The sequence below is a fragment of the Argentina anserina genome, chromosome 2, assembly GCF_933775445.1.
Source record: "Argentina anserina chromosome 2, drPotAnse1.1, whole genome shotgun sequence".
Taxonomy (NCBI): domain Eukaryota; kingdom Viridiplantae; phylum Streptophyta; class Magnoliopsida; order Rosales; family Rosaceae; genus Argentina; species Argentina anserina.
In genome coordinates, this window is record NC_065873.1 from 18,989,421 (window position 1) to 19,000,061 (window position 10,641).

At 38.8% G+C, this 10,641-nt stretch overlaps 1 protein-coding gene across 1 annotated transcript; it reads left to right on the top strand.

Annotated features, from left to right (window-relative positions):
- Positions 1–1,823, top strand: LOC126784642 (prunin 1 Pru du 6-like). Its single transcript, XM_050510119.1, has 4 exons — positions 1–289; positions 391–728; positions 834–1,340; positions 1,425–1,823. The coding sequence occupies exons 1-4, from the start codon at positions 1–3 to the stop codon at positions 1,821–1,823; spliced, it is 1,533 nt and encodes a 510-aa protein (XP_050366076.1).
- The last annotated feature ends 8,818 nt before the right edge of the window (positions 1,824–10,641 follow it).

A 10,641-nucleotide genomic window follows, 5' to 3' on the forward strand; every position in this document is an offset into this window, starting at 1 on the left:
ATGGCCAAGCATTTAGCTCTCGCCTTTTCTCTTTGCTTGCTTGTTCTCTTCCAAGGCAGCTTAGCCAGTCGTCAGTCGAGCCAGCGAAATGAGTGCATGCTGAACAGAATCCAGGCCCGCGAGCCTGACAATCGTATTGAGACTGAAGCGGGTAGGATTGAGTCATGGGATCACAACCAGGACGACTTCCAGTGCGCAGGTGTTGCTGTTCAAAGAATCACACTTGAGCGTAATGGCCTTCACTTGCCTTCTTACACCAACACTCCCAGGCTTCTTTACGTGGTACAAGGTAATGTGTAAAAAAGTCATTTAATTATCATTCAGGAAATTTCACGTACTGGTGTTTAAGTATATGTGGCTAACTTGCAATGTTTGGACACACTACTGTAGGTAGGGGTCATCTGGGGATGGTATTCCCTGGCTGTCCGGAGACATTTGAGGAGTCTGAGCAATCTATAGAAGAACAACAGCAGCAACAATATCAAGGCCAACAAGGCAGAGGTCACCGCCAACAGGGACGCCGAGAAGGACAATTCGGACCGCAAGGCCAACAAGAGTTTGAACAGCTAGACCGACACCAGAGGGTGCAACGCATCAAGCAAGGTGATGTTATCGCAGTCCCCACCGGAGCCACAACCTGGTCTCACAATGATGGTGACCAATCTCTTGTTTTTGTTACTCTTTTGGACGTCAGCAACAGCCACAACCAGCTTGACCAAAACCCAAGGGTAAAGTTTTTTACTAACATTTTAACTCTACGTACATGATGTTAAGAACTTAAATTACATATATGATCGGTCATCTCACTTAATGGTTGCTGCTTATTCGTGTAGCGATTCTATCTTGCCGGTAACCCACAAGATGAGTTCAACCTACAAGGCCAAAGCCAATGGAGACAACAAAGACAACAAGGACAGCAAGGCCAAAGCCGATGGGGACAGCAAGGCCGCGGAAAACAAGGAAGGACGCAGGGAAACAGCAACATCTTTGCCGGCTTTGAGACCCAGCTCCTCGCTGATGCTCTCAACATTGGCCAACAGACTGTCCAGCAGCTCCAGGGACAGAACGATAACAGGCCACAAATTGTTAGGGTTGAGGGACGTTTTGACTTTGTCGAGCCACCACAGTCACAGAGGGAGGAAAGACAACTGCAAGGACAACAGGGCCAGAATGGCTTTGAGGAGGTATTCTGCCACATGAAGATCAAGCAGAACATTGGCAAGCCTTCCCTGGCTGACGTCTTCAGCCCACAAGCTGGTCGCATCAGCACTCTCAACAGCTTCGGCATGCCTATTCTCAAGTTCCTTCGCCTCAGTGCTGAGAGAGGCTTCTTGTACAACGTGAGTATTCTGTGCATGCAAGTACTTAACAACTTGAAAGCTTTAGTTATCAATTGATTACTTAACTGGTGATGGTACATGCAGAATGCTATCCACAGCCCCCACTGGAACTTGAACGCCCATGAGATCATCTATGTCATCAGGGGCACCGCTAGGGTTCAGGTGGTGAACGACAACGGCCAGACTATCTTGGACGACCAGGTCCGCGAGGGACAGCTCTTCATCGTACCACAAAACCACGCCGTGTTGCAAAAGGCCATGTCCAACGGGTACGAGTACATTGCCTTCAAGACCAATGACAATGCCATGGTCAACACCTTGGCTGGCAGGACCTCCGTCCTTCGGGCACTTCCCGACGTTGTCCTCGCCAACGCTTATCAGATGGACCGTCAGCAGGCAAGGAACCTCAAGTACAACAGGCAGGAGACTCTTGCTTTGAGCTCATCAAGGTCCTTCCAGTCCGGGAGGCAGTGGTGGGAGTAAATGAGAGGGTGTACAGAAATGTGTAGCGGCATGTAATGTTAATGCGGTACTTGCTAGCTAAGAGGTAGAGAAATCAGAAATCATGCAATAAAAGTATCATATTATGGGTCTCGTGATAGGAGCAAAATTACTTAACAAAGATACTCTATTATCAAGATAATTATATCAATATAGAAAATGACAAATATGGATCATTAGCAGTAGAGAATTAGTGACATTAAATTTAAAGACACAAAAAACACAAACAAATGAGTAAACTAAAAATCTGACAGACTCGACCTAGGAGTATAAACCTAATTAATTAGTTGCTCTAGACTCAAATATAAATGCACTCATGAGTCAATGGACGGCCTATCTGGTTGTCCCAAAAAAATATGAAATGAAGTGCTCATGAGAAATTAAGCAACCATTCTGATTACCCAAATGCACCGATATTGGGCAACCACCCGCTACCCAACATCCAAAAATATGAGTACTCATGAGCAGATAACCACCCGTTATCTCACATGCAGTACTCCGGCAGACAGACTAGAGCTCTAACTGTATCGTAACTTTCGCCCGGCCAAAGGCTAAGTTCCGACTTGCCAAACACGTACAATAATCTCACATCATATTGTACAAAAATCAAGTCCAAAGACAAATCAACATTTTAACAATCTCTATGTTAAAATCACGTACAATAATCTCACATCATATTGTACAAAAATCAAGTCCGAAGACAAATAAACATTTTAACAATCTCCATGTTAAAATCACGTACAATAATCTCACATTATATTGTACAAAAATCAAGTCCGAAGACAAATCAACATTTTAACAATCTCCATGTTAAAATCACGTACAATAATCTCACATCATATTGTACAAATCAAAATCACATGCTCGATATATAAATCTCGTCATCAAAATGACATAATCACGATAAAATCATAACAGTATATTATATAGCAAACTATATATATATATATATATATGTACCTATTTACCATTTATACAATATATATATATATAATCTATTATATCATATACATGTCATATTTCATAAACACGTCCGAAGACAAAACTCGTCCGAAGACAAAACTCATTCGAAAACAAAACTCGTCCGAAGACAAAACGTTTTAACAAACACCATGTTAAAACCACGTACAATAATCACAACTCATATTGTACAAATTAAATCACATGCTCAATATTTAATTCTTGTCATCGAAATGACCAATTCCAATGAATTTATAACAGTATATAATATAGCAAACTATATATATATATATATATATACTTATTACCATTTATACAATATATATGTAATCCACTATATCGTATACATGTCGTAATTCAATATTAAAAACTCTTGGAAAATCTTGAATCTCCACAAGGGTAGATTCGTAAATATGTGAGATTTTACTCACCTTCTTTCCTGAGTGCAACTTCCACGACCCTGAAAATAATTTCCTCACTCGTTTCGTCAGTCACCTAATAGCACGATAAATGCTTAGAAAATGATACTTAAAATATCAGGTGACGAGTTCAGCACAGCTAAATGTTGTTCATAAAACATTGTTCAGAGAACACTATTCATATTTACAAATCACTGTTTTTACTAAACCACTGTTCACAGTTATCGTTTTTGCTAAAACACTGTTCACAGTTACTGTTTTACCATGACTGTTCACATTTACTGTTATAGATCACTATTCACAGTACTATTCATGCGGCGTCACTGTTCACAGTTACTCTTACAGATCACTATTAATAGTACTATTCATGCGTCGTCACTGTTCACCTACCGCCACCAATCATCACCAAATTTCACCACCACAACCTAAACAACATTTCCAACAACTTTCTAGTTGACACCAAGGTACAGATCACTATTCATAGTACTATTCATGCGTCGTCACTGTTCACCGACCGCCACCAATCATCACCAAATTTCACCACCACAACCTAAACAACATTTCCAACAACTTTCTAGTTGACACCAAGGTCTAAATTCGAGCCTAAACAGTCGAAACAACGAAGAATATAAATTCGGCACTATTTACAAACCCTAGAAATTGAAATTCTTGATTCGGGTACTTACACTTCGATTTGGCTCGATTCCTTTTATGGAAATGTTGCTGGGAGTGAGACAAGCAAAACCTCCCAAGAATCTCGAGCTATCGTGGCCGGAGGAGGCCGCGCCGACACAGCAGCAACTTCCGGCGGTTGCTGCACCGTGTGTAGTTGTCGTCGGAGTGCAAGGCGTAGCCCAAAAGATGGAGATCGTCGAGCCCGTCAGTTTGATAGGTGGCACGACACGAGGCGACGTCGGATAAACAGTTTTTTGGGTCGGGTGAACAGTAACCGAGCTGGGGTGAACAGTAACCGAGCGGATTTTTTGGAAAAAAAAAAAAACTGATTTTCAGATTTGTAATCTCCTCTCCTTCCTTTTATACTATTTCCAAAATCGGAAACGAACTTCTGACGTTAATAACTTTTACGTCCGATGTCCGATTCGAACGCGTCACACGTCCACGCACTCGTATCGACGAGCTCTACGACTTTCGTGAAGAAAGTTTTCACAAACGATCGACGGAGTAAAAGTCGATGTTTACGTCTCGGAAACGTAATGTTTTTCTAAATAAACGTTCCGTTAACGTTTCCGTTTTCAATTTCCGACTTCGCAAGGCGGCACAAACACGTTTAATGAATTTCACATACTTTATAAATTCAAAAATTGATCCAAAACTCATTCCGAAAAATCGGGTTATTACAATATTATCAATTAATTTATCTATGAAATGTTGGTATCTAGACCAAAATAACTGAAATCATGAATATCTAAGAACATTTGAGTAACAACAAAGAATTCAAGGTCAATGTCGGTAGCCTTAGATTACTAAGGAATCACTTCACACAAGTATCTGCAAGAAATGTCACAGCCCTGAAATTCGAATGATAAAAATTCGAATTCGAAGCCATGAAAACTCTAAAACAATCTCAAATATATTGAAATCATCTTATCATAACAGTGTATCGAAACTGAGTCCACAACATGACTCAGTCGACTTGAATAATACATAACCAGTTTATATCTCAGTATTATAACCAATGGAAATGTAAAATTCACTCAATCCTCACCACAAACAGAAGAAAGAAATCTTCAGAGTATGTAACGACCCCAAAATTTCGAGCTTAAAACTCAAAATTTTAAAGTCGTTAAACACAAAATAATCTCAATGAAATCGAAATCATTTAAAATGTCACAGCGGATCATTACTGAGTTCTCAATACAACTCAGACAAACCAATTATTACAAACCAAATTTATAATCCATACATAAAATGGAAATGTAATAATCTTCACAATCACTCACAAATCTCACAAATAAAACCACACCAATTCTCACACACAAATCCACGCTAAAAACCTCACCACAAGTAGGATACGAACGACTTCGAGCCTCCGGAGTTGTCACTCAATCTCCACTAATCAACACCTGTGGAATTATCCCCTACACCAATGGATTGGTGCACCGGGATTGTAAACACAAACCCGGTAAGCTTATAACTCGTATGAGTAAAATGAAAATATAATCGCATATCAATATATACGAAAAATCACAAATCATCAAATATAAATGCACTCATGAGTCAATGGACGGCCCATCTGGTCGTCCCAAAGAAATATGAAATAAAACACTCATGAGAATTAAGTAACCATTCTGGTTACCCAAATGCATTTATATTACGGGTACCAAGAACGCTGGTACACATCTGTTACCCTTCTCGTAATACACCGCCGATATTGGATAGCCACCCGCTACTCAACATCCAAAACAATCTGAGTACCCATGAGCAGATAACCACCCGTTATCTCACATGCAGTACTAAGGCAGACAGACTAGAGCTCTAACTGTATCGTAACTTTCGCCCGGCCAAAGGCTACGTTTCGACTTGCCAAACACGTACAATAATCTCACATCATATTATACCAAACATCAGGTCCGAAGACAATCACATTTTAACAATCTCAATGTTAAAAATCACGTACAATAATCTCACATCATATTGTACAAATCAAAATCACATGCTCGATATATCTTGTCATCAAAATGACATCATCACAATAAAATCATAACAGTATATTATATAGCAAACTATATATATATATATATATTCATTTACCATTTATACGATATATATATATATAATCCATTATATCTTATACATGTCATAATTTATAAACACGTCCGAAGACAAAACGTTTAACAATCTCCATATTAAACTCACATGCTTGTCATCGAATTAACCTAATCCAGATGAATTCATAACAGTATATAATATAGCAAATTATATATATGTACTTATTACCATTTATACAATATATATAGAATCCATTATATTGTATACATGTCGTATTTCAATATTAAAAACTCTTGCAAATATCTTAGAATCACCGCAAGGGTAGATTCGTAAATATGTGAGATTTTACTCACCTTATCGACTCGAGCGTAATTCCACAATTTCCGAAGATAATTCCTTTCCTTGCTTTATCGATCACCTTGAAAAGATAAGAAAAGAATTTAGAAACGTTTCGTAAACCTTAAAATGCCGAAACAGTAATAATCGGTTACTGTTCAGCAATTTTCAGTTTTACGAATTTACTGATCACCGTTACTATTCAGTGTTACTGTTTACTATTACTATTCACGATTACTCTTCACGGTTACTATTCACGTATTAATGTACAAATACATATCCAATACGTATCGTTGTACGAGTACATACTGTTTACGTATTTTCTGTACGTATAAATACTATTCAAATATACGTACTGTCTCAGTAAATAAAAAATACCGTATTACCCTTCCAAAATTACTTTTTACCTTTAGTAAAAGTAATTTAAATTTACAATTACCGTTTGTAAATAAAATTTACATTTATCGTACGTAAATAAAATTTACATTTACATTTACCGTACGTAAAAATAAATTACAAAATTACCCTTCTCGGAATCACTGTTCACGCCGCCGCACGTGGCGGCGCGTGGGGTACACGCGCCACCCGCCGGCAGGCCGCGCGTGGGGCACACGCGCCGACGCTAACCACGGCGCGTGTCACGACACCGCCGTCCCCAAAACCTCAGTTTTCCTTCCCTCTTCCTTCCCACGGTTTCAGACCACCCATAGGGCATCCCACGCACCCCCACGCGCCAACCAAGGTGGCGGAAATCTCCTCCTTTTCCTCCTCCGCTCCCCCTCCTCCGATCTACCTCAAAACCTCTACAAAACATTCACAAATACACCAACAAGCAATCCAACAATCGAATTAACCAAACCCTTTCCTAAAACACGATTTGAAGTCGCCGGAGTTCGTTGGTTGGATCAGACCGACTGCGTTTGGATCCCGTGAGTCACGCCGAGCTTCACGGCGTCGCTGGTGACCGCGCTTTGCTCGAGGGGAGGTCGCGTCGTGGTGGTGAGGCCGCAGCTGCCGGCGGTGAGGAGCACGACGCACGGAGGGCGGCGATCCGTCTGCAAGCCGAGAGGCTGAGAGAGTTTTTTTTTCGGGGGAGAGGAGAAGGGAGGCGGAGAGAAAGAAGGAAGAAAGGGGTTTCCAATTATGGGAACCCTAGCTGAAAACATTTCCTTTTATACTAGTTTCCAAAATCGGAAACTAACTTCTATCATTAATAACTTTTACATACATCGTCCGATTAGAACGCGTCACATATCCACGAACTCGTATCGACGAACTCTACAACTTTCGTGAAGGAAGTTTTTGCAACCGAGCGATGGAATAAAAGTCGATATATACGTCGCGGAAACGTAACGTTTTTCTAATTAAACGTTCCGAGAACGTTTCCGTTTTTCGTTTCGTAACATCGCAAACAATCACATTTGTTTTAATTGAATTTCACAACTTTATAGAATTCAAATCAAACCAAATATTGTTTTGAAAAATTAGGGTTATTACAGAGTAAGCCCTCTAAATCTGATAATCCCCACATGCAAAACTATCCCCTACACCATTGAATTGGTGCACCGAGATTCGAAACACAAACCCGGTAATCTTTTCAGCCCGTATGAGTATACCAACAGTAAACATACATCGCATACAAAGGAAATATCTCAAATAACATTTAAAGATAAGCGTACTCATGTGACACTGGGTAACTCATCTATTACCCAAAATATTTAAAAACATGGGTACTCATGAGAATCAGGCGACCCATCTGTTACCTCTCATGCAGTACACTGACAGGTACTGGGCAACCCATATGGTTACCTAAAATCGTGTAAAACATGGGTACTCATGAGACCCACGTACTCATCTGTTACCCCTCATGTAGTACACCGACAGACACTGGGCAACCCATCTGTACCCAATGTCACTAAAAAAAAAGGGTACTCATGAGACCTAGGCAATCCATCTGTTACCCCTCATGCAGAACACCGGCAGACAGACTAGAGCTCCAACTGAATCGTAACTGTCACCCGGCTAAGACTTGTTCTGATACTGCCAACACGTCCGAAGACAGAAAACGTTTTAATAAGACTCAATGTTAAAACAACGTACAATAAAATCCACTCATGTTATTGTACTACAACAAAGCGACTCTTGCTCAAATAAAATAAATATAGTTGCCACAGTATAATTCATTTGGAAATAAGAACGTAACAATATATAATATAACAACCTATATATATGTATCGTATTTAACATTTTATACACATACACAACCCACTATATTATATACATGTCATAGTTCGATATTTTTAAGAAAACGTAAATATGAGTCACTACCAAGGGTAGACTCGTCATAGTGAGATTTACTCACATTCACCATAGTTCATAATCACTAAAACCTTTTTAAAATCATTTATTAAAATAGCGTTTCACTTACCCATGAGCCGTAAACGATCAAGTTCACGTAATTTAAGCCAAAACATATTTTTAAAATAATTTTTATAAACTCACCATGCATCGACTATGGTGACAACTCAAACTAAATTCAATAATTATAACACTACTTCGATCATGATGATCATTGTGAGGTTTACTCACCTTATTTCCTGCGTGTAACTTTCACGACACCTAAATTCAATAATTATAACACTATTTCGATCATGATAATTTTTAAGAAAACGATACGTAAAATATCAGGTGACGATTTCATTACAGCTAAATGTTGTTCATAAAACACTGTTCAAAGAACATTGTTCATGTTTCACTGGTTACATAACACTGTTCATAAACACTGTTCACAGCATGTTCATAGTACTTTTTATAAACACTATTCACAGTTACTGTTCACGCGCAGCCACCATTTTCGGACCACCACCAATGACCACCAAATTTCACCACCTACAATCTAAATGACATTCCTAACAACTTTCTAGTTCACAATAAAGTCTAAATCAAAGCTTAAAATCTCCAATTTCGGAATTTCCGAAAAATCTCAAATCAAGAACCATATAATTGAAATTTCTTGATTCGATTTCTTACCCTTCGATTTAGCTCAAAAGCTTTGCAGGGGTTGTTGACGACGTTGAGACAAGGAGTTTGAGACCGGTGGTGAAGCCTAAACTCACCGGAGCTTGCCGAAAAATTGAAGAACACAACCGGGTCACCGTCGGGTTTCCGGGTCGACTTCCGAGCTTCGATGCGTGCGGAGTGCTACTCGACGATCCACTACCACATGGAGGCGCACAAGGAGGAGACGAAGCGATCTAGGTTGGCCCGGTCGCCTGAAACCGCCGGAGTCGGCCGGAAAAGTCGGGTCGGGTCGGCCGGATCCGGGTTGGGTCGAAAGAAAATTTTCGCTTCTAAAGGCGGACGTGCGGGGAGAGGGGGAAAATGGGGTTATTACAAGAAATCTATTATCTTTCTCAGAATATGCAATGATATGTCGGTCATATACACATTCAAGATAATAAACCCTAAAACATGCATCAAAATGTCGACCCAAAAAAACATGCAATATAATTATCAATAAACAATCAGTAAAGAAATTTGCATCTAAAATTATATAAATCAATTGAGGTTTGAAATCAAAGACGTATCTAGGGCTTTGATCAGCCCCTAACTATTAAAGAGTTTAGTTACACATAATCTTGAATAAGAGAATCAAAGAATACATGAGATATGAATTGAAGGAAGAGAAAAATAAGAACTTGATGACCTAACTAGGTTTAGGGTTGATTTCCTTAATCCATTTGCTCTCCATATTAAAAAGCCCATGATGCAACAATTAATCTCATTTTCTTTATTTGATTTCAAAATACCTAAAAAAAATAAAGTTAATTAAAAATATAAAAACATACAAAATAACTAAGTAATATGAATAATTAACATGATAAAAGTCACATAAATATGTGACTATCATCTCGTTTACAATCTAGTGAACTAAGTTGATAAGTAGCTATTGTACTTGTAATCTTTACACTCTTTTATAATGAAATCTCTTTCCTTTTATTACTTTGGATTTTGGCTCCTCTCAAATTCATACAAGTTGAAACTTTCCGTTGCATTCAATCTTACTCAATCAAGAAAACTAGCATCCGACCTTCATTATTCATTACAGACGAAAATTTAAATTCGATAAGCAACTGATCGAGATGCTATTTTTTTTATAACATAAGCAACTGAATTGTATGTTGCGAATACTAATTATTCTTTTTTGTTTAAGTATTCTATGTTGACTATTTGAAAATAAATATTGAGGAAATGAAAATGTATAATAAAGGAAAATAAATGAAAAACACATATTCTTTTGCAAGACCCAAAAGTATATAAGCAAAGCCCAGGTACCACAAAATCAGCTGAAAAGA

What these genes read in the sequence shown, in the direction of transcription:
- LOC126784642 (XM_050510119.1), top strand. Translation starts at nt 1, where the DNA reads ATGGCCAAGCATTTAGCTCTCGCCTTTTCTCTTTGCTTGCTTGTTCTC. An exon ending in GCTTCTTTACGTGGTACAAG is followed by an intron (nt 290 to 390) that starts GTAATGTGTAAA and finishes ACACTACTGTAG; the next exon opens with GTAGGGGTCATCTGGGGATG. An exon ending in AGAGAGGCTTCTTGTACAAC is followed by an intron (nt 1,341 to 1,424) that starts GTGAGTATTCTG and finishes TGGTACATGCAG; the next exon opens with AATGCTATCCACAGCCCCCA.